General features: G+C 38.7%; 1 protein-coding gene across 2 annotated transcripts in view; it reads right to left on the reverse strand.

Annotated features, from left to right (window-relative positions):
* The window catches only part of OSBPL10 (oxysterol binding protein like 10), a 117,362-nt gene that overhangs the window by 31,983 nt on the left and 59,703 nt on the right, over positions 1-25,676 (reverse strand). The window contains exons 5-6 of one of the 2 annotated variants that reach the window (XM_074539086.1): positions 21,218-21,428; positions 12,632-12,792 (exon numbers count right to left, since the gene is read on the reverse strand). The exons of the other annotated variant lie outside the window; for it this stretch is intronic. Of the exons in view, the coding sequence (XP_074395187.1) occupies positions 12,632-12,792; positions 21,218-21,428 (372 nt within the window). The remainder of the gene's footprint in view (positions 1-12,631; positions 12,793-21,217; positions 21,429-25,676) is intronic. 2 annotated transcript variants of the gene reach the window in all.

Below are 25,676 nucleotides of genomic sequence, written 5' to 3' on the forward strand. Positions count from 1 at the left end.
TGTCACCAGTAAAGGCCAAGGAAAAGAAGGCATAGAGTAACTCAGCCTTTTCTCCACCATGACAGTAAGCAGAGACTGTGTATATCCTGAGATATCAGGGACATGTATCTCAGGGACACACTGAGGACCTCATATTCTTCCTATAATTATAAAAAAAGCATTCTAAGAATCTTCATTTAGGCATGAAAACATTTTTATGTACTATAAAAAGGACTGTAGTCAGGAGCAAGAAGATGAATCTTAGGAACTTAAAACATGCAGATAAAAACATACCATTTTGTAATATTCCAATGGAAGTATTCTTTAAGTCCTTCTATGTTCAAAAAAATGCAGAAGATTGCAAAAAAACCCCTATTTACATCAAAAGGAAGACAGAGTAAGTTAGAAGGAATATTAAAGAGAACTAACATTCTCAAACTAGACAAGGATTGTCGGATTTTCCACCTAGTCCTCTAATTATCTTTGGTCCCTATTACTGGATATAAAAGTCAGAGGCCTCATTTTGATTCTCAGATTGCCTTCAAAAACAGCATAGGTTTGCAAGCATAATTCACACTTCCATTTGTGTAACTCAAGAGCTTGCAAGCAGGTTTTCTGTGGGTGTAAGATTAAATATAACTCCATAAGGTCATGGAGCTTTAGCACATCTACACTAATGCCAGAAATGGGCCCCATAAGATTTTCACCGATTTCAATACTAAAGTTAGAATTCTTTTTGTAAAGCACATACAGTAAGAACACCCCAAAGTAGTAGCATATAATGAGCTGTTAGCTTCTTGCAGGGCTTGTCACTGGATCAGAAGCGACAAAACTGCACTAACTTGCATGTGCCACTTGTCTTCTTCCACTGGGCACCACACATTTAACTGCACTTACTGTAGCATTCACTTGGCAGAAAAGGCATGCAAGCTTACTGTACCCATCCTTCATTAGCAGTGATCAAATGCAGCTTGTGCAGTAGGTTGAACTTATTAAAGTATTTTACATACAGACTAGCATATTGTCATGCTACTGGTTGTCATGGGCTGTCCCTGGCTAGGAGCCAGGTGCCCACCAAAGGCAGTCCTTCACTCCCTTTCTCAGCTGTGCAGGACAGAGAAAATATCATAGAAGGCTCATGGGTTGAGTTAAGGACAGGAAGAAATCACTCACCCATTACCTCATGGCTAACACAGACTTGAATTAGGAAAATTAGTTCAATTTATTACCAATCAAGTAAGAGTAGGATAATGAGAAAATAAAAACAAATCTTGAACACCATCCTCCCACCATTTCCTCCTACACTTAACTTCACTGCTTCCTACCAACTTCCCCACAGTGGCACAGGGGGACAGGGAATGGCAGCTGCAGTCAGTACTTCACACCTTGCCCGAAGGGAACTGTGATCCAGACTCTTCCCTTGCTCCAGCACAGACTCCCTCCCAAAGGGGACAGTCAGCCACAAACTTCACCAATGTGAGTCCTTCCCACGGGCTGCAGTTCTTCACAAACTGCACGTCCATAGGTCCCTCCCACAAGGTACAGCCCTTCAGGCACAGCCTGCTCCAGCATGGGTCCCCCACAGGGCCACAAATCCTACCACAAAACCTGCTCTGGTAGGATTGGCCTTCTCTCTGCATGGATCCATAAATCCAGATCCTACAAGGAATCTACTCCAGCATAAGCTTCCACAGGGTCCCTGCCCCAGCCAGCACAGGCTCCTCCAGGGGCTGTGGGCAGGAATCTGCTTCACTGTGTCCTCCAGGGGCTGCAGAGGGAGAGCCTGACCCACCATGGGCTGCAGAAGAATGTTTGCTCTGGCAGCTGGACTGTTTCATGTCCTTCCCCTCCTTCTGCACTGATTGTGGTGTCTGCAGCTGCTTCTCTCACATCCTCACTCCTCTCTCTGCTGCTGCTCTGCAGGGCTCCCTTTTTTCTCCCTTCATAAGTCAGTTACCCCAGAGGCACTACGACCATCACTGATGGGCTCAACCTCAGCCAGCAGCAGGTCATTCCTGGAGCCAGCTGGCATTGGCTCTGTCCAACACAGAGGAAGCTTCCAGCAGCTTCTCACAGAAACCACCCTTGTAGGCCCTCAATACCAAAATCTTGCCATACAAACCTACTATAGGTTTTGAAAGGAGGAATCATTCCCATACAGAAAACTGAATTTAACAGAAATGAAACCTAAATCTTGAAACAAAACAAAGTCTTGAAACACATTTACTACCCACTGTGAAGACTGACTCCTGAAACCATCCTCATCCACTCACTTTTTCTCTAACTTCCAAATGCACTGTCATTTACAGATTATCAAGCCTAATCTTAACTATAAGGCAGTAAAACTTTTTAATATCCAACAAATTCCTCATCTCTTTATATAAAATTGTTTACTTTTCAAGAGCAGTTCAAATAAAACAATAATTTTGAAAATACTATTCTCAATGTTTACCACCACACAATGTAAGCAGAGGAAGGTGAAAAATTGAGCTGAAGAAGTGGTGGTGAAGTCAGGTCATTGCTTGAGCCCTGGCCTCCCTCCATCTTACTGTAGTCTTATTTATGCTTTGCTTCTGGTGGCATCTGTGACTGACGACTGCAAAGAATGAGTAAATCAAAGATAGAACCCCAAACACACTGACATCCCATATGCCCACTGTAATGCTGGCACCTGGACACCAAAGTTACAGTGACTTTCAAAGAGTCCAGTGTTCAGGTCTGATGTTTTCAAAGCCATGCAATGAGCCAGAAAAAAAGCAGATCTTAAATGGAGAATTTAGTGAGCAAAACTTCATTTTATCCTGATAAAGGTTTCTTAAAGGTAGCAAAATAGGCAGGTTCAGTTCAGCTGCATTTTTTTAAATTTACTCAGAGTATTTCATAGAAACTGTTTCCTCTAATGCAGAAAAAGTGTACCACCTCAAGGGGGAATCCACCCCCTTCAAACCCCAAATCACACACCCACAGTCACACTTCTAGCATTCTGCCATTAGAGCTTAGCTCTAATAATGATGAACCAAAATTAACATTAACTTTCAAAATACTGAAGCAAGCAATAGAGGATGAGAATCAAATAAGAAGGATTTTTACAATAAAAAAGTGAATACACTATAACTTACACACAACACCACCATGGCTAGCAAAAATACCACTCCCTTTTTGTCATCTACATAGAGAACCAATCAGCAAGACAGTTACTTTCTCCTTCATATAACAAAGGAAAAATTGCATAATAGGCAGATTTTCTACTTACCTTAAGCTATGTATGCCAAGAAAAATAATCCAGGCATATCTATCTGAATAGGTAAGTAACTGCTGTATCTGAGTTTGTGTTCTGACAGCGTGAGGCCAAAGCATTTATGTAACTGTGGATACATCATTCAGCACTAATAGGTCAAACCAGGTTTTATTCGGTAGAAAAAGCTTACATCAGGGAAGAATGTCTACAGAGTGCCTAGAAATTATTTCTTGCCATATTTGTTATTTGTGTTTGGTATTTCAGGTCTTCAGAGAAAATAAAATTCTTCAAACTAGGACCATCAATGATTAAAACATCTCTTTTTTGTGTGTATGGATAATTTGTATACATTTTGTGGTTTGTTGCTTGGGGTTGTTTTTCATTGAATATGCTAAACACACTTGATGTTCAGAAAATCTCTCAGCTAGGGACAAGTGCAAGGATCAAAGTGTGGCAATCTGTCTATCACACAAGATTAATTGGATACAACATGTAATAGCATAGACATCTACTGAACCAAGAGAAACCTATCCTTCTGCAGGAGATATCTCCTCACTGCAAAGCAAGCAAGCAAAGCAGAAATGAATCTTGACACTAACACTGCACAGACAGGCTGACACACAGACAATGCAAGCAAAGAAAATGATCACAAAACCTCTACCTTAGGTGACAAATAGGTCTGCAATCTTTTCCCTTCTCAACAAAAACAATCTGCCAGGCATCTGGAGACAAGCACATTATCCAGATACTACCCACTTAGAGAACTGTACTAATGCCTTTTTGTTAATGTTTTGCAGGAGTATCTCTGGGAACAGAAGTCTTTCCATCAGTAAAGAACAAGCTCAGAAAGCTTCCTTTTCCCACACTGCAGATGTGTTTTACTATGACCTCTGACTATATTTAGGGCTGAACATAATGTAGCAGTGATGAGGACCAGACAATAAGAGATTTCAGAAGAAAAAGGACTGGTTTCTTGCTTAAAGAATAGGAGCTAGCGCATGTAACATGAAACAAAGAACATCTATGTTTATGTTGCAGTATGGCCTGTGCAATCATTCAGAAAAAATACTCAAAGCTAACTCTGAAAGTGATTATGTTTAAAAATAAAGAATCTATCAGTGACTAGACATCCTGTTAAACAGAGTTTCTCATTTGGGTTACCTTCAGCACTGTAATCCTGTTATGCACCAAATAATGTTTATCGGACAACTTTTGCCCCACATTTTCATATTTTCTTCATAAGACAATTCCTCTTGCAAAAATCAATTTTCATAAACCTAAGGTAGTCAGTTCTGAAAATAGGCTGAAAAGCAGCTAATTCCCAAGCACAGACTCCACAGGGAAGATTAAGTATCAGTACCAGTCCACACATGCTTGTGAGCACCTTTCATGAAATGAGGGCTACTGAAGTACAGAATTGTTTAATCTGAATCCTAAAATACAAGAGGACTTTGCAGTATTGCATAAATTCAGTAAGAACTGGGAATAAATATATTTCATCACCGGTATCATAAGAAAGAAATAGTAACATGAGACTAGGAAACAAAATGCATGAAGAGAAAAGCCCCATGGACTTGTCCTAAATTAAAGCAAAAAAAACCCTTGAAGGCTGGCATAAATCACAACTGTAAGAGAGAGAGTATCACAGCACAAACAATTTTAACAAAATTGTTTATGTGCCCTATACCTAATGCAATGCAGATACTAGTGAAGAACAATTTCCTCAAACATATTCAGTTTTATTTTACTAATTAAATTTTTTAGAAGCAAATGGAAACAAATAGAGTATCCAAAGTAAGTGTACAAAGCTTACAAACGACAGAGTGCAGCAGGACAGATTCCAGCCACTGCCAGGCAGTATTTCAGACACTACAAGGGGTCTGAAAGTCACATGGTTATAACTTTTGGGGAGCTGAAGACAAAAGACTGCACTGAGCTGCAGGTCAGTGCAGGAGAGTAGCCTGGGGGGAAAGGCTGGCAGAAAGCTGCACTCCAGACACTTGCCTGTACTACAAGGCATCCTCTCTAGAATGAGATCCTTGGGGAGAAACCCGAAGCAGGGGGTTCTTCAGGCCTCATATTCCCGTGAAGAAGAGGAGGACAAACACGTTCTGGTAAGGGCCCCAGCAGGCAGGTCCCTTTTAGCTGCTCACCAGACAGTACAGCACATTGAGTAGGATGCCTTTCCTTAGCAAACAACCCTTAGCTCCAATTGACATAAATCCCTAGAGAATTGCAAGATTTTCTGCAGAGAGGCTGTGGAGCCCCCACTGTGGGAGGTGCTCAGGACTGGACAAGCTGACCTGATTAGCGCTGCTCTCACAGTGCTGAGCTGCAGGACCTCTGGAGGCCCCTTTCAAGCCAGAGTACCCTGTGATTCCATTATGATTCTGCCTGCAATGCCCAGTAACTGAAAAGTTAGGAAGTAACAGAGCTGAAGTCATTTAGCCAGCTGTAATTCTCTTTTATGTCGCTTTGTATGCTGGCTAAGCAAATTTACTGCAGAAAAATACTGCCACATTAGTCAATAATACACCACTCACATATGCAAAGAGGGCACAAAAAGATGGACAACTACAAATTTAACCTTTACAATCATCTGGTCCTGCAATACCAATCTATATGTAAATCCAGTTCTCACAGTGCTATTTCTTGTGCGCAGCATCACATGTCAGCATATTTGTAAAAGGACAGAAATGGTAAAGACATGTTAATCCAAGCAGTATTAACAGTCTTGCCCCAAGACAACACATTTATTAAACCACCCTGACTCTTCCTGCAATTTCATTGCTCATCCACCATACACATTCACATTGTTGATAAACACACACAACTCAAAAAACCCAAACAAAAATCCTTAAGTCTTTCAAAAGAAAACTGAATAATTATAAATCATAGCAGGAGAACATTCAATGTGTATGTGAAACAAATTAGGCCTAGAAGATTGTCTTCTTTTATATGTCTAACTCCTTGAGGCCAATGGAACTCTCTGCTTGAAAATTGTTCTCAGTCTGATGAATCAATCGCTTGGTCCATCTCAAAATGAAAACTCTCTGTTAATGTAGAACAGTTCTGCCTTTTTCACCTGCTCCTTCCAACTCCTCCTCTGGGACAAATTTTAGAATTCAATTCTGCTATCACAGCTGGGATTTATTTCCACATTCTGGGCTTTTCAAATAAAGAACCACTACAGTTCATCATCACAAGCTGAAAAGCCCAGTTCTTTTTTTCTAGCAAGACCAGACAGAACAGCTGAAGCTTGTCTGGATGATTCACTAAGCAAGATAAAGAAATGTCAACCTGAGACAAACCCTGTAAGAGAGTTGAGCTTAACTTAGTAAGGTCTAGTTAAGGAATTGACAGTCTTAATGAGATGGGTAAGATTCCTAATGGGCAGTATCACCAAGCCCACATATACACACATACTAAGAAATAAAACTGATAACTCAAAGCAAATTAACTGGCACATAACAAATCAGCACACAATCCTGAAATAAAATTACCATTGACTTCGGAGCTCCTTTAGCAAGGGGCAGGGGTTTTATACTGAATAGAGTATGCAATTGATCCACTTAAAGGTAATTTTAAAGCCTTACTGCAAGGGAACCCAAGTTCTTTATACTCCAGTGATTAGATTTCGCTGACTTTTCACTAGTAATTATGGAATGCCACATGAATCAGAACCTCATGTTTATTCAAATTAGAAGCAGATTTTGAATAAGAGGTTTTTTTGCACAGAGTATTACTCTCAATTATATAGATAGCAGCTGGAACACATGCATTTTGGAGGTGGAACTGATTCAATAATAAGCAGTGGGTTTGGCTGGTGATAAAATCTGTATTATTTGCATAAACAGTTTTACTGCTGACACAGTAGCTATTCTAGAAAGCTAGCAAAAAAAAAATCAAAATTGGCTAGATTATCTTAGTTATTGTCAGTGCTGCTGTAGCAGGCTTAGGGTCATTTAATTCTACTTTTAGTCTAATTGTACATTAAATCCTTAAATATACATTCCCTTGATTATCCTTAAATATACCTTCAATTGATTATCTCAGATCTCATTTTTTAGATGGTCTGCATAGTGAATGGATTAACTGGTACCATCTTTGCCTAGAGATTAATTTAGCTAAATCATTACAGGCCATTCACTGTGCTCTTCAGCCTGAAAAGTACTTAATCATGCAGAGGACAAAGAGCAGAGCACACTGAGAAACCCTGTAATGTCTGTACTAAACAGTGAAAAGGAACCATCAGTAATAATGCAAACATTACTTTCCCCTCCTGATCTGTTGTTCTTCCATTACTGCACTTGTGGCTAGCACTGTATGTTCATGGCTAAGCTCATCTCCCAACATCAATTACACACGTTTCTGTCAAGTACAAAAAGGAATTAGGAAACACTAGAAACAAATTATATCAGGAAACAATCCACAGACCTGGGCACATCTGCTGAAACACAGATAAATACAGGTAATATTGAATTAGAAATAATTTCTTTTATCCAGCTGAGTGTCTAAAATTGCATGAGCATCTTTTAAATTATTTCTTGGTATCTCTAATACATTCTGTAATAGCTCTAAAGTCTAATGTCATATTAGGATATATTCTTACATACAGATAAAAAACAAATTACAGCTTGAAAAAAACTATCACCTGAAGAAATGGGAAAAAAATACATCAACTTATAACATTAAACAATTCAGTAACTCTTCCAAATAGAACAGTTCCCTGTTACAGTTGAAAACAAGGTTCAGATCATCCAGGGGACCAAAATATCTTTAATAACCTGGACTTGACTGCCCTTGCAATCACTATCACAATTAAAACCTGCTTTAGCAGTTAGATAATCAGAGCTAAAGGCTCAATCCAGCTCAAACTTCAATCCCATTAAAAAGACACTTCCATTTGGAGCAGGCGTACAGCTGCTCATGCTCACAGGCAAAGGAAAGTTAGGGATAGGAAAGCAGAGAAACAGCACAGATACCAGATCCATAGGATGGGAAGAATCAGCTGGCATGGCACTTTCAGGCATAAAAATCACATGAAGAGGACTATATTGCAGATCTAGCTACAGAACATTTTTTTAAAGTAATTCTTAACAGAACTATTAGATTCAAAGAAAATTAATCCTTCCCTTTCAGACCCCACAAAGAAAACAGGCTGTTACCTATTTCTATTTAGCTGTCAGGGGAAGTATTTGGCCTGCAGTCACTCTTTGTCAGCTCAGAGGAGGAATTCTGACACCTAAAATGACAATTAGTTGAACTAGAATAGTCCACCCATGAAAGTGATTCACACCTTTATTCTACTTTGGCATCGAGTTTATTACAACTGAATTTACTATGAAATTCAAACCAATTAATGTCAGTATTTCTTGAAAAAAATTTCAAAATTATTAAACCTTAAATGAAGAAAGCAGGGTCCCAGTTATGGCAGCCTGGCCAGAGAGCAAGTTCACATCAGAGGTCTGAAGAGTGTAACTCTGGTACATTTCATACCAGATTGGTTCTGTTCTGCTTTAAGGAAAAATCCTAAAAATTACCTTGAAATTATAACACAACTTTTGCCAAAAAGTTCTTCACTGGGGGATGCACAGGAGCATTTTACCTCAATTATCATTAGATTGAGAACAGTTCTATGCAGCACAACCCTTATCCCTTCCATTCGATGTTTCAGGTAGACAGAAAAAAAAAAAAAACAAAACCACTAACTAAAAGTTAGAGACTTATAAAACATTAAAAGCAGTATGGCAAATAAGACACAAAATTGCTTGATCTGGGAATTCACTCTCAGAGGTTATTTCTTTCAGTAAAGATAATATGCTTTAACTTCATGCTGTCCTATATCACAACTCTAAAAGAATAATAGGCAAGGAAGACACAAGAAAATAAACTCTGTCACAAAATCTTTTCTTTTCTGAACTAGTTTAACCAGTATCTCAAATTATACCCCTGCATTTAGAAGCAGGAAACACCCTAAATAAACCAAAGCAAGTAAACACCAACATAGTATCTAAAGAGGATAATCTTTAGCTTCTACCTTATTTCACCAGATAAGAAATTCTGCATTCCTGAAACCCTGACAAGTCAACAGACCAAAAAGAGAAGTTTTACTTTAGCTACCTATGGTGTCAAAACTCAGCTCCAGAACTTTCTACATTCCTCAAGACTGCTTAAGTACTCAAAGAAAATTGCATTAGATGAACATTGTTGTTCCAGAGAATTGTAAAGATCCACACACTTCTTCATAAACAGCTAAAAACCTGTCCCTAAAATCATTATTTTAATGATGCCACTTGATGCACAGCTGCAAAGTGTCTGAATGCTGTGCTGAGAATTAGCACAGTTATCACTAAACACACTCAGCCACTCGCTCATGCTGCCACTGGCAGGCAGCTGGATGGGAGAGATAGCTCAGCAGTCACCCACAACCCCCTCTGCCCCAACACAACATCTCCGCTCTCTTCTAAAAATCACTGCTCATCCACATTCCTAAAATTACCTTTGCCTTATAAATAACATTCCATAATATAAGCAGCTGAGTCTACTGCTCCTCAAGGTTAGCCATTTAATGGCATTTTATATTTCAGACCAGAGGTCAATTCACAATTTTTTGGTTGGTCCATCTACTGTATTACACAGAGTTAGTAAAAAAGCTCTTTTCTATTTCTTTGGGGTATAGCTTCTGACTTACAGATAGAGGTTATATCATGAAATTACAGATTTTTTTTTTTTAATCTAGACCAGTCAAAGAAGAGAGTGGAATTAATTTTGATAGCACCGATACAGGAACTAGCACTCTCATCTCATAACTTCTGTAAAAGCAAGGCTTATTTCTTCTGGCAGGTATATTTGGAAAGTTGAGCCCCATTAATATCCCAGCAGCTTCTTCAAGAAACCAAGATTATCTAGTGCCTTAGCTGGGTTTTCTTAAAAAGAAAATCATTAAGAGAAATAAGATTTATTTGAATGACACTTGTGGATTCCTCTTCTCTTCTAAAAGAAGCTATCAGATAAATAAAAAAAAAAGAAATCAGGGCATTCAGTGCCAACAAAATGTCAACCAATGGCATCTAAAAGCATTTTCTCATTCTCTGCTAATGTCACCACTGTTACTAACAACAAAGTATCTGGACTACAAACAAGTGATGATTTTAATTTGCTTTTATGTGTTATTATACATTTTAAGTAATTAGCACAGTCAGTGCTTTTATACCTTTGAAATTAAAGTGCCTACTCAGTGCCAGATCTAGGCGCCTGCCTTGGACACACAAAGCCACAATATATTTAAAGATACTATTACATCTTGCACACAGAACTTTTAAACTGTGGCAAATCAAACATATTTGTAACTTTGGGCAGGTCAGACATCATCTCCTGGGTGACTACCTGGCTCAGACAGCATTCTTACCAGGGTAACTGCTAAGTTTCTCAAAAAAAATTTCATCAAAATTATCAAAACTGAAAAGTGTATCTGGTACATTTTTAAAAAACCTTCAAATTCACAGCCAACAGTATCAATCTCAGTGTCACACACACAGACTGTGTAAGAGAAGATGCAGGTTTCCAAAGAACTTCCAGGAATGAATCCTGCTTTAAGTCACTTCCTCGGAGCAAAACCAAATCCCTGCTCATTAAACTGTACTACTACATAACAAAAACTGCATGCCTGATTCCATCTGCTTCTTGTTGCTCCACCAATCCACAAACTTCTACTTACTGTTTCTATCAAAAACACCATCTTGAGCTGACCTTTTTGTAACTTAAAAATCTTACTCTTTCTGCTCTCACCTCTTTTTCTTCTTTTTTAATGGCTAATGCCTCAGGGCCTCCAAATGCAGGTTGCTGCCTTCAGGAAGATTGCTCACAAAGCACTGAGGATTCTGCACTAGGAACAGTGCTACACTTACTTGTTTCTATTCCCCTCTTCGAGGGTACTCCCTTCTCAATAAATCATGAGTTCCACAAGCAAAGCAGTACCTCAAGCCACACACACAACTCAGTGTCTCTCATCAGCAAATGAACAGGAAGGGATTGGACTCATAAAAAAATATTGTAATTGAAAACACGTCATAAATGTCTCAACTCAACTGCAAAATGATATCTCAATGTGAGTAAAATCAGCTGCTGCTCTTTATGTTCTTGCTGCAAAGCTCATGCTTCCACATCCCATTTGGCTTTAGTGGATGATCAAGAATAAAAAAGAATACCTACAAAAACTAAAAAAAATCCTAATGAAACAGATTTCAGTGGTTCAAGTAAGTAGTAACTCCCAAAACAACACTCTTAAATAGCCTCTTGTCTTAAAAAAACACTGTAAAAAGTACACTTGACTTATCTGAAAAAAGAAATTACACAACTTCCTAATAAAAAGTAATTACAGGTAATTTCAACATTTTGGTAAATGGACACTAGTTGTAACAGAATTCAAAATTCCTTTCTAAGGACAGAGGACTTGTTAAAAAAAAACCTGGTTTATCAGTGAATTCTTTTTTGAACTACATTCAATTCAACACACTACAAAAGAACAGGAAAAACAGCTTTATTGATGTCTCCAGCCATTACATATTTTGTTTAAAGTGATGTCATTTAATTTAAGCTATTCCAATTGCCCAGAGCATTCACTAGTTTCTTCAGTTCTTTCAAAATCTTTGTTCCAGTTCTTCAAGTCTCACATGCTCCAGGTGCCCTATAATCTCTAGGGTCTCAGAGTGAAGTGCTTTCCTTGTGGGCAGGACTGGTTACTGAAGCAGACAGCAGAAGCTGCAGAAGTTTGTCATGACGAGAGATTTTCAGTGCATGGCATGGCTGATACGCAGCTGTGAGTCTCCTCAAAGAGTGGATGCTTCAGAACTGCCCTTTACCAAGCAAATGCCACAAAAGCACAAATCAGCTAGTTGATGCAGGATGATGTGGACAAGTTCTGCCCATAATCACTTAACAGGAAAAGGGATCAGGAAATAACATCATTTTTCAAATCAAAGAACAGTCGACTATACTCAAAAGATGCCCAAGAGGAAACAGCAACACGGAAGAGCAAGTAGCAAGCAAGTAGTGTCTCCTGTCTACCTCAAACCAGAATGAAAAATAAATAAATTGCTTTTATTTACATCAGACGATAGAAATATGTATTGACAATCTGTTGATTGCTTTTAAGATTAGGAAAGACATTGTACACTTGCCAAAGTCTGCTGACCTGAGCACCTCAGAGAAGTAAAAGCACAGAACAATAGCATCAACAAATTTTTCAAGTTTTTGGAGTGCACCGTTGCATGAAACGTATCATTTTCACAAGTAACTTCAAACAAAGAGTTATCCAGACAAAATACAATAATTTATCAATGAAAGTATCCACCATCACACATGGCTTGCATCTAACCAGCAGAGGTCTCTGCAGAGACCAAGCACTCTTACCTCAGCGTTTGGCTGTAGTGCCTGTGCATCCTGGGCTGCAGATGGTACTATGGTACTTGCCCAGGTTATGTTGGCACTAGCAGATGATAAGGAGCTGAGGGCACCGTTTTTCAGTTCCTCTGTGGAGTGTGACTTGGGCCCAGGCCATCCCAGGATACCATCTGAAGCAGAAAACAGGTATCAGCTTACAAAAGAAAGATTACAGATTTCTTCCATTCACCTCACCATTCTACTGATCTAAATGAGTTGTATCTCTTCTCTGCTTCCATGTACAGCTTTATTTCAGTAAAAAATGATCTTGTACTTTCTGAACTAGCTTATGCAGTATCTCAAATGATATCCCTGCCTTTGGAAGCAAGAAACACCCTAAATAACCAGAGTAAGCATCTTATAGGCAAACTTATCTGTGATATTTTTTTTAAGTCAATGAATGTTAGCCCTACCACCTGAATGTATAATGTATAATAATATATGACTGTATAGAAATCTGGCATACCTTGGAAATTAAGCAAGAATTCTCTACCCACTGTTTTCATAGCTATGAAGTTATCCAACTAAACCCTCCACTTCTTCTGCCTGAAATCAAAGTTTTAAGCCCAGCAGCTGTATTTTATTTCTGTCTGTACTACTAAAAGTTTCTTCTAAAATGCTTTACTGGTACCAAGATCACAGTTTAAAAGAGGTCTCATTAGAAAGATACACATTAAATATGAATCAAACGAAACTTGGCATCAGAACAACCCTTATTTCTGGGGGCACTTGATTGCCTGGATGGATCTGTATTTAAGGATGCCATGACAGAAAGTACAATCAGCTAAGGCAAGTGCACAGCTGTTCCTCCCTAAGTGCTCTAAAACATAGTCTCAACAGTCAAATTACTAGCCCTCAGCACAGGACTTAAAATTTCAGCCATTAATTACACACTACTGTAAAACATAGAGATATGGATAAGAAAATCACAGCTCTTCACTCATTACCATAATTTATATATGAATATACAATTAGTGCCACAGGGAGGATTTCCTCTCAGCACTGACAAATTTTTAAGGTGATGCAGAGCAACACAAAGCACATTAAAGAACATGCACTTTCTCCTCTCCACATGACCAGGGTTACCAGAGATTGCCTCCTAAGTGAAGTAAATGCTTAGATCTGGAGAGGCTATGCTGCATAGTGTTACAGTAGCACTTCCATTATTAAAAAATGGGCCACAAATCCCATAGCTGACTGAGCTCTTACCAAATGCTAGAGACAAAACAGTTTCAGAACATTCCTCTCATCTAAAACAGCACTAAGTTATGAAGACATGGCAGGAGTTCAGATCTACTTTGCTTACAGTGCTTTTGTGGCGCCATCTTTTGCTGAAGAAATTGTCAGGAAAGCATAAGCAAGTAGCTTAAAAACAATGATTTTCAAAGATCTGAGTAAAACCAACAGGAAAAAAAAATCCAGTTTTCTTTTAAAATGTGTATTTCATACATTTACACAAAATTCCTCTTGCCAAAGGAAGAACATTTCCGTGGCTCTGCTGTCAAATTATTTCTGAGTCTTCATTATTTTGCAATAACACATCTCGATCTAGTTTTCTGTTTCTCTCTGTCAAAAAAGCTGAATAATGGATTGCTGTTGCTATTTTCCTATTACAGAGACACTAAAAAAAAATTGAACCTACATCTCTTTATGCCAATCTTTAAAAATATGTCATCCCATCATTTCCTTGGGCTATCCATTTTCTCTCTGCACAAACAATCTACTTGGCCTTCACTGTAAACAGCAATTTTTGATTTTTTAAAATCTAGTTTATGTAAATAAGCACAATAAAAAACTCCCACATGAAGAAGTACCTCACTTCAGGGGAAATTTTAAAGTGTGAACATTTACTTCATCATCACAAACATATTTTTAAAAGAACTATACTAGTTTTCCTCATCAGTGGAAACACATTGTAAAAAGACCTTTGTATTTCTCGGCACATTTTACAGTCTCTAAGAGAAATAGAAACTGTTAGAACCAGGCAAGCATGTTTTCTCTCCTGTAGCAAGGGCAATGCTACCCTCAAAAAAGAACAAATCTTGTCAGCCTAATCAAATTTTAAACAGATCTTAAAAATACATTATGACCCAGCCAACACCAACAGGATGCCAAGAGTTACAGTCCAAAAGATATTAAAGCACATTAATTTCCTCAACACTTTTGCATATAAGAAAAATTGTTTTGTTAAACTGTGCATCTGGAATAAGAGTACTTTGCCAAAGAGAAATATGCAGGGAAAGATATTAAGTCACACAGCACAGAAATCTAAACAAATAAAGAGTATCTCTCTGAATAAATCGAAAAAAAATTCCCACCTTTCAAAATGCCATTAGGGAACCTGTGATGACCTTGAATCTACAAATCTTACTCTGAGATATCAGCATTCTCACATCATCCCAAAGGACTTGCCATGTATCTAATACAGCAGCTCATGTTTCAGGCAAAAACAATGTCTGATAAGAGAACTCATCAGAAATTATCTTAAAATCAACTCAGACTAGAATACAATCTCTGTGTAGAAAGTGAACGGCCACAACAATATGGCTCCTACTTGGTCACATAATCAGTTTTCCAAAACTTTTCAGGACAGCGTTTCAGGGTTTTCTTCAGTTTTTCGTACACTTAAAATGTTCTCATCTGCACAAGTACAAATTACTTTTATCACAAAATAGTACAGGTATAGCTGTTGTCTGTGCCATTTCTAATCCAGTTGTTTTACTGGAATTTACTCTCCACAGATAGAGCTGCCATCTGTAAATCATTCAATCTACTCTAATGGAGCTGCCCCATCTTTGCCACTTTATAGGACTGCAAAATTTCTATCACTAGTTACACCCTTGTTCTTATAAAGACTTGAAAAATATATCTATGAAAATTAAACATAGTATGAGAAGGTTTATCTTCTGAGTTGGATAAGAATAGGAAAAAAATGCTGTCATTGGTTTGGGTTTTCTTAAGCCAGATTTTTTCTCTGTTCTCAGTCATAGGCAAAGACAGCTGACAGAAAGGTAAATTCTAATCTATTTTGATACATTTCAGAGCTCAAAAGGATTTCTCCAGAAAGACAGTCACAAATTACATAAAAATATTGGCAGCTACGTAACTACTTTACTACTTGCTTAAGACTATGCCAAGCACAACACTAATTAAAACAAAACATCTGTTTCTGCAGTAAACAATGCAAAAAGAAGAAAGGACATACCAAATACACAACTAGTAAAATCAGACAGATCTCTTCTACTCATACCGTGTCGGTTCTGTAGCTCCAGGAGTAAAAACCAAAGTCTGATTCCTCTGAAATTTCAGAGCATATGTATACACAAAACAGGAGTTCTTCTAGAACATACCCAAAAATTAGCTTCCTTCCCACTTCCCCTCAACAGCAGCTTCCACTGTGATGAATGTGCAGCAGACAAATACAGCAAGGCACATGAGAACATCTGTACCTCAGCAAAGCACAGCATCCAGACATAACCAATTTATCCTTTCCCTACAGCAATGCTGCAGTTCACAAACACCTATTTTAGAGGGCACAAGAGGTTGTATCACACAAATGCCCTCAGGAGAAACATCTTTCCCTTCTACAGGTGCACACTGCAGGAGTGGAGGGAGTTCTCTCCAAACAGAAGGTTTACAGGAGATTTTTTAGTTAAGCAATGTTGATCGTTTTCTTTTGTTGGTTTTGATCTTCTGGGTACCTGAGGTACCTTCTAATTCACTTTTGCATGATAATTGATGCATGAAATATGCTTAACATATTTCAAATCTGCAACAAAAACGTTTCTAATTTGAAGTCCTCTGATCTTGCCTGGGAGACTACAAACAAAAACTCTGCCTTTTTTCCCTGTCACAATTGTAAACTAACATTTTTTTATAACATTTTCATGACGTATTTTAAATATGTCATGAGTAAGTATACTCTAACAAATATCCCCTAACAGTGCAGTGGCAGGCCTTGAGGAGAAACCAATATTAGAGTTGGATTCCTTCCCCTGCCAGGGATGGATGTGACAGCTTGGTCTCTCTGCTGAATCCCTACAGCACGCTGAACCAGCAACAGCAAATGGCAGCTGCACATCTGCTTTTCACATGGGATTGCATTTGCTAATGTTGTGTGGAGACTAGAAAATAATGTTATCCTCCAATGAAAGAAGAAAGTATAAGGAATAACGTATTAGCCTTTAAACAGAACAGCAAACTGTTCTGGTTATTCTTGACAGAAGCAAGGCTGGGGATGGTGCAATTAAGGGAAAACAGACTGACCAAGCCAACTTTAGTAAAGTAAACCACTAACAAAGAATTTGTACTCCTGTTTTCTTTCCTCTCTCTTCCCTCTCCATATGCATTTAAGCACAAACAAGGACTTACTTTTCTAGTCATTTTTCTCTCTTGTCATCAGCTGCAAGAGAATTCCTAGCAGTCATTTGTCAACAAATTGAAAGCATCTAGATTTTGTCCTTCCTATCCATTTATTTTCTCCAAAAAGGAGACAATAGAGAATAAAAAGCTCAACTACATCCTGCCCCCAACTCCAGAATAATCTCTGATCCATTTGTTTCCATGGGACCCAAAATCAGCAGCGTTTGCACATTAAAGTGACCTGCAGAAAATCCATAGTAAGGATGAGTTTGGTTTTTGTTTTTAAAACATCTTAAGAAAAATGAAACGTTCTATAGTTTGGAAAAGTGGGCAAGGGAGAGACACAAAAATATAGGAGGGAATTCCTATTGGGAAGATGCTTTGTTCAGTAATGAATGGCCAAAGTGAAATGCAGATTAAACGAATGGATTGATCTGTGCGGGCTGCTACTATAGGAGAGGATTCTGCTCCCCAAGACACCAGAATAAATTTAAAAAAAAACCAAGATCTAAAACACAACATATGCCGGTAGAGCTAAATTAAAACAAACATTCAAGTTTGCTCTGTTCACAGTCTGGGAGAGAAGAATGTTAACAATTGCAGTCAACAGGCTCTGGAGATACTCCCCTGCCAAATGCTGTAAACAGAGCTGGAAAAAAATAACACTAGAACTTCTAAAGTTAGAAATTAAGACAAAAGTTTCTTCTCCACATTTTTATTTTCAAAGGTGCCTGCTCCTTGTCTGCATGCCAAATAAACTCAAGCCTGTCAGAAGCACTTTTGATGTACCTAAGTGGTGACATTCCCAGCCAAAAAGAAAGGCCTTGACATTTTCCACCATCCTACAAAAAAAAATGTAATTCCCAAACACAGAGGCTTGTAAAGATACAATCTCTCATCCTCAATTCACACTATATATAACCAACACTATCAGCTAATAATACCCTTCTCTGGCATATTTTTCAATGAAAGCAAATAAAAATTAGAAAAATTTAGCCAGTGATCAATGCACATACCTTTGATACTGACAGCTAGAAATTATTTTTGCATTAATTTTACTTAAAAATAGAAACACAGACAGGATTTTGCTTCACTGACTGTTCTTGTTGATTTAGTTCCAAAACAGACAATCACAAAACCCCTTCCATAAAGCTTCAGAGTAGAAATAAAAAAAAATCATTGACCAGCTTTCAAGACAAGATTGAAGACTTCAGTTTAATCTTCATGTCTGCTTGTAGGCTTGAGGTCTTAGACTGACAATTCGTGAGAAACATGAAATGGAAAAATCATGTCATCCTTAACCTATTCCATTAGAAAGGATGCCATAAAAATATTTTAAGTCACAACCAAGATAATTTTAAATTCTGGACAAGGTTCCACTAAAGTGAATGCTGATTTCTTTGTACTCTAATTACTGGAAAACAAAGCAACAAAAATATTTACATCAAAAGAGAGAAGACACTTTTTTTTCTTGTCTAAAACAATAAATGTCAATGTCTGTTTAAAATAGTAACTATTTCATTATAATCTTCATGAAAGCATTCCATAAGTACTAGGTCAGAAACTCTCAGCCACTTTTAAGTCTTTGCTTTAGAGGCAGTAAGACTGCAAGACCTCCAGGGAAGTCACAAAACTTGCACAATCGGGTATAAAGACCCCAAGGACACAAGGAAAGGTATAGATTAAGTAGATATGTATCTACTTTTAAGGCAGTTCTCTCTCTTTATGGCATAATAGTGAAAGTTTTTGATGCTGAAGGAAAGCAAACTCGGGGGTAGGTTCAAGTTACCCAAGCTAAGCAATTGAGTATTTCTCACACTCACACAAGGAAGACTGTTGCCTGCCTGGACTGGGTTGTTTTCATGAAGTGTAGGCTAGAAGCAAGAAAATAAATTATCAAATTCCTACCTTGTCTCTATCTATGCATTCTGCCCCACAATGCCCACTAGCATCTTTACACCACACAGCAGCTAATGAGACAGCACTGGGAGGGAAGCACTCGGCAATAAATTGCACAGGACTATGACATCTCACAAGCAAGGTGTTTGAGAATTCCTACCACAGGAGCACATGGTTTTTAAACTAACCAGAGTCATTTTCACCTGACAGTGACAGAAAAGGTCATCTTCTATTGTACCTGCTGGGTATAAAATTAAAAGAATTCACCTGGAGGACCCAATCAAAATGAACTAGATCATCTCTCAGAATTAGTTTGCTAGGGGATTACTTAAAGGCTTTATTCTGAATAGGTATGAGCTTATGCAGCTTTGATGACTCTGAAACTCTACCGAGTCAGCACAAACATTAAGTCTATCAAAGTAGGCCTGGAAAGATTAAGTGTGTAGGAAAATCAGTAATCAAGACTTGTAGGCCAGGTTTTTTCAGGCAACTGTGTTGCATAATAAGGCCTAGGGAAAAAAAATCATTTCAGGCAGAGAGAAGAGACTAAATATTTCAGCAGCTTTTAGTTCCCTTCTTAGGTTTTTTTTTTTTTTACTTCCATACCAAAGAATAAACCCACCCACACACTGAAGAATTAACTGCTGGCATTCAAGTTCTCAGTTACACCAAAGATGCTGGTGTGAACCAGTGCTATAGAATTTTGATTCCTGAAAGGATTCTCATGCAAGTTTACAGTCTTAGGAAGAACAAATAAAACAATTATTAAATTTTATAATTCAGTATTTCATAGTCATGACTTTCCTTTTAAAAAAAAGAAAATTATTCCTTTTAAACAATTACTAATGCTTTGCTTGCTTTTCTCTCTTCCTGTCCATAGATCCTCAAAAACCATTATCAAGTCAAAACAAAGACTGATTTAACAAAAGGTTATGTGGACACAGAGTCAAGGACATGTACACCTCAAGGCATCTATCTCTTGACAGTTCACTAAGATCACATCAAGACAAAAAACAACCTTCAGGGACCTTGCAGCTAGAAGGTAACTTTTCTTCGAAGGATGCTTTTCATCTGTGTTTCAAACCACAATTTTCTGAAATAAAGTTATATCAAATAATTTAATTTAATGCACTTTATCATTACTACTTAGGTAAGTGCAAGGGAGGTTTGCATTTTCTACAAGAAAATGGCAATTTTTTTAAAAATCATGTTCCTTTATGAAACCAATCAGCATCTGGATATGGGAAAGTCAGCACATACCATAGGACAGGTGTCAAAAGATTTAATATTGTTTTTTCCAAGAACCACTTTTGCATCATTTTTCTGCTTCCTAACTAACCCTCTCCCATTTCTGTTCTCCTCACAATGGGAATGATTCAGAGCGTTCCCTCTGTGCCATCTCAGCAGCCTTGAGGGCATGTCCTGCCCTGCAGTGAACCTACTGCAAGTAAGGGCAGGTTGAGGGTGATTGTTTCGGAAGCACCCAAAGAAAATACAAAAAACAACCTCTTATCCACAGTTCTGCTGCTGCTGCTTCTCTTACATCAACACTTCCTCTTGTTCTTAAGACTTGGCAGTGCAGTTTATGCATGGAAAATGCTAACCACCCTTCTAGACAGCTCAAAGTCCAACTTCCAATATTATGGACAGATCCAGAACTGGGTGAACTGGAAAAACTGAGGTACATGGGGACTGAGAGGCTCATGCCTGCAGAGCTCACTGTAGTATCACACTGACATTTTATGCTCATAAAACTTGCCACATTTCTTCTTTTCTTAAAGCATGGAGAACTCTTTCCAGACTCAAAGAAAACCACAGACCAAAATAAATCCACCTCAGCAGCATCCCTCCATGTAGAAAACTATAAATATTATTTTCACTGTAGCACGGCATAAAATTATTTTTATCAAACAAATCTGTAGTGAGATTGAAATCAATTAAAGAAGAAAAAAAAAGGAGGGGGAGCAAACCAAAACAACCAAGCTGGTTCCCCACTGCCATTAAGAATGTAGGTTTATATATACACCTTTTCCCCATGCCCCATTTTTTTTTTGTAGCTGTCTTCAGGACCAATTTCCCTGAGAAAAATCAGGACCACCTCTTTTCCTCCTCTCTTCTGACTGCAATCCATTTTGCATCCTTTTTTTAGGTAAAGCATTAGTGTTTGAGGCTGCAGAAGCTCACAAGCAGCTCATCCCAACTTGCCTCTCTGAGAATGGTTAATTTTTCCTGCTTCATATCATAATAAAACACTCCAAAGTACATGAAACAATACCGAAGGGAACCTGTGCTCACCTGATGACAGTGTCCTGTTATGCTGTTGGCCCACTTGATGCATGCTTTGCTGAAGGAGACTCAGGCATTCTCCAAGGCAGCTCAGGGTGGCAGCAGAGGTAGCTTTTAAAAGTAGCAAGTCCTGATCCAAGGCAGTAAGAGGTCCAGAATTTGGGAGAGATTCAATGGCTTGTACAAGATTCTTCTGCTGTCCTTCAGCTTGGCTCATGACCTGTAAAGGTCCAAAAACATCTGCTGTCATAGGAAATATCACTATGTAGCTGTTAAATTCTTATGGATTGAAATAGTGACTAAGTGTGAAGAACTACCACAAATGGATGTTAATGTTCTGATCCAAACATACCATATACTCACCTACAAAAACGAAGGGCTTGAGACTACCAAAGGCCTGTAAAAATGTCAAGACTATGTTAGAGAAAATAGTCTCTTAAAATAGTAGGTTCACAGTAGGTTTAATAGTGACTCATACTTTCTGCAAGTCTTTGTAAGGAAAAGTATGAAAATTCTACTTCCTTCTCCATTATTGATTTAGGCTTAGATTTTCTTGCCTTTGTATGTGATCTGAGACGCCCAAGGAAGTGACACTGTCCCTCCTTCTTTCCTACATAAATATCTCATCACAGTTTAAGAACAGGCATTACCCATTTCTCAAACTAAGGACCTGTTTTTACAAAATGCAGTAATTTTTAACTTCACAGACATCAGCACAGGAAGCAACTTAGAGTACTTATTTCATATCCAATATGAATACAAGCTGTCAGGCAGAAAGTTAACCTCTTTCTAGGTTTGGACCATCCAGATGAAGATGAAAGGGATGCTTGTATAGCAGGCAAAAATACAGCAGTATTTGAGCAGGCTGCTCTTTAAGCAAATTGGCAAGATTTCAAAATCCTAAAGCCAAAAGAAAAAGAATGCATTCAAAATTTCTCTCTCCATTCTTGCAGCCTGTAGGAAATCATATATGCATATGACAAGCCTCTTCCACTTACCTTGCAAAACCTTGTTGCAAAAATTTACAGGTCTACACTTGAGATATCCAAAGTTTTCAGAAAAATCTATCTGAAGACATCATAATAAACAAAGATTCAAGCTCCATTTGTCCACACTACTGTACTGTAAAAATGTATTATAAACTTCATGGGATTTTTATTATCATTATTATATTTTCAAGTATTGTGTGTTTCCTGCAGTCCTCCTACATTATTGTAAATTGACTGATTAAAAAATATATGTTGAGTGCACTGAAAAGCTAGAAAGGAACTGAACTCAGAGATGAAATAACCACTCTTGCAAAAAAAGACTAGAATCACACAAGATGATGATGTTGCAGTTCATAAATTTAGCCAAATGCCTTGCTGAAGGTTAACATGACATTTTAATAATCAACATTTAAAACAGAGGCCAAAACTTCAGTAAAAGCCACAGACAATTTTAATTCCCTTTGGCAGAAAACAAGACCTGTCAGAAGGTGACACAGACCTCTCCAATATTCAGCTTTAGGGAACCACAGAATCAATCCCAGGCAATGCAATATTCCTCCTTCATGGAAAGAGCACAGAAGGAACAGCCAGGAGAAAAAAAGATGACCATCTCCCTGGAAGACTAAACAATATAACTGTATGGAAAACTGCTCCTCTCCTTTTCCCATCCTGCAGAAGAGTGTGAAATTGAAAACCTGACTTTCTCATACTTCACAGTGACAGAAATGTTCTATTTTCATTTCCAAGTGACTATTTTCCTGCTTTTTTTTTCTTCTTTTTTTTTTGGGGGGGGGGGGAGGGAATGACAGCTTACAAATCCAAGATTTGGTTCCATAAAAAAATAAAATCTTGAAAACTTCAAACACATTAATTTTTCCCTCCCCCTTAATAAAGGACTCATTCGCAGATTAGACAGGAGCATAAGATAAACTGCTCAGGGAGTTCAGAAAACATTTGGAAAATTAACTGAATGTTTGCAGCTATCAGCCAGCCCAAAAGTTCACAGGCTTTTGTCAGCTGTATTCTTCCCAGATTAGGAGAAATTTCAATAAAATCTAAGATTTATTCTACCTTTATCCAAAACAAGGTGTTGGTCCAATTCTTACTGTCTTCTAGCTGACCTAAGATAGATTTACAGCAGGCTTTTGATTCAGCTTTTACTTGCTACCTAGTTGTGATACCAGCAGCTGGTCTACAGGTCTGACACAGCAGAAGACATTTATTTGGAACTGCAACTTCTGTGTAGGATTCAAAGTACTAGAACTTGCTGAACTTTTACTGCTCAAACAATTTCAGAAGAGCTGAAGTGTAGCTGTTCTACAGAGAGCAAATCAAGGAGGAGCTAGCACAAAAACACCAAACCATACAGGATGAAACTCATTAAACACAGTAACCCTTAACAGGACAGCCACTAAGTCATGCAGTTATAGCATCATCCTCTGTCTTACTGGTGAGTCTGTTTTTGCTTTCTCCCAAGAGAGGAGAGGCAAAATGCTTGACTTACTAGCACTCTAAGCTTGTTTCAAAATTAAAAGCTTTGATTTTGAAAAAGGGAAGTTTCTAACTTTTCTTTCACAAATAAAATAACTTGCCTAATTTTGAATGACTTTGCTCTTTCATGGGGTTATTTCAGCACCTTACAATTCTCCATCCTTCCCATCTGCAAATACAGACAGCTCAAAGTAGCAGTTCTCTACTTATAACAACAACAAAAGGGATTTTCCCCTGACTCCTCAACAAATATTAACCTATTTCTCTTTCCACTATTTTTTGGATTTGACAACTCCACCTATATATTCTTCTCATAATATCACAAAACAATTGCACATTCTCAGAAAAGCACTGAAACTTCAAACATACAACTTTATGATAGATGTCCAATAAAAAAACCGAAAGAACCACCAAGACTATATGTATTAAAAGGAAATACATGTGTGCAAATATCTAGAATTATAAGGTCTGCATTTACTTAACTGCAAAATATTCAGTAAGAGGAAACCCCATCCTAGGAAGACACCAGCTGAAATGCATGGTTTGCTTCTTTCTCCATTTTCTGATTCAGGAGAACAAGCAGATGACAAGTGTTCCCAATTAACAGCTGCTCCTGAAGCGTGAAGGAGATTCAGACTTTTAGCCCATCAGAAACTCTCAGGTACTGCCTGTGTTCTTGTAGTGGTTACCCAGTGCCCACTGCTTCCCCTCCTTGGCTGAACAACAAAAGGTTTGGGGGGGTCAAGATGTTCAGGGAGGTCACCCAATTACCATCAAAGGTAAAACAGATTCGACTCAGGGAAATCAGTTTAATTAGTACCAATCAAAGTAAGACAACGAGAAAATAAAATCAAATCTTACTTTTCCTCCACCCTCCCTTCTTCCCAGGCTTAACTCCATTCCTAGTTTCACTACCTCCTTCCCCAGAGCAGCACAGGGGGACAGTTAGGGGGAGTTACAGCCTGACCATGACACGCTGTCTCTGCCACTCCATGCTCCTTGCTCTCTTCTCCTGATCCAGCATGGCAACCAGTCCTGCACAAACTGCTCCAGTGCACGTCTTTCACAGGGTCACAAGTCCTGTCAGCTTCAGCCCAAACTTCCCCCAGGGTCACAGCCTCTTTCAGGCATCCATCTGTTCTGGCAGGGTCCTACACAGGTTGCAGGTGGATCTCTGCTCACCATGGACTCCATGGGCTGTAGGACATCCTGCTCCACAGGCTCCAGGGAAATCCCTCCTCCAGTACCTGGAGCACCACCTTCCCCCTCCTTTGTCACTGGCCTTGGTGTCTGCAGTTGCTTCTCTCACATTTTCTCACTCCTCTCTTCTCTGCCAGCAGCAGTTTATCCTCCCTTCTTAAATCTGTTATTCCAGAGGCTCTAGCACCGTGGCCGATGGGCTTGGCCAACTGTGGGTCCATCTTGGAGCCAGCTGGCCTTGGCTCTGTCAGACATGGGGAAGCTTCTGGCAGCTTCTCACAGAAGCCATGTCTGTGGCCCTTCTCATGCCAAAGCCTTGCCAGGCAAAGCCAACTAATTCTCCTGAATAACACTAAACTCCAAGAAATCTGCCATCCAATGACCCTCTCATGAATGCCAGAATGCAACAGGAAATGATGTGATGCTTTCCTCTCTGGGTCATGCCCTCCCTACCACTTGCTCCAAAACAAGACAATCCACAGCTTTGGTTGCTGCCTGCTTCCTCCTCTTCAGGGCTGATCTTAACATCCTGTATGATCACTTCCCCTACTTAAGCCAGCCCCAGCAACTGCTACCCTCTCCTTCACAGCTGGAACTGCCCCTCTGTCACAGACATTTTTTCATAGAAATCCTTTCACATTTGTCCATCTTCTGGGAAGCAGAGCCCCAGAAGAAGAATGTAAACAATTGTTATCAGCTGCTGTTAAAAGTAGCAGGTGCCCCTGTGATTGGCTCATCTTCCATGTTTCCAATTGGGGGCCAATCACAGAAGCAAGCTCAGGGACAGA

The sequence above is a fragment of the Zonotrichia albicollis genome, chromosome 1 (assembly GCF_047830755.1).
Source record: "Zonotrichia albicollis isolate bZonAlb1 chromosome 1, bZonAlb1.hap1, whole genome shotgun sequence".
NCBI classification, from domain to species: Eukaryota; Metazoa; Chordata; class Aves; order Passeriformes; family Passerellidae; genus Zonotrichia; species Zonotrichia albicollis.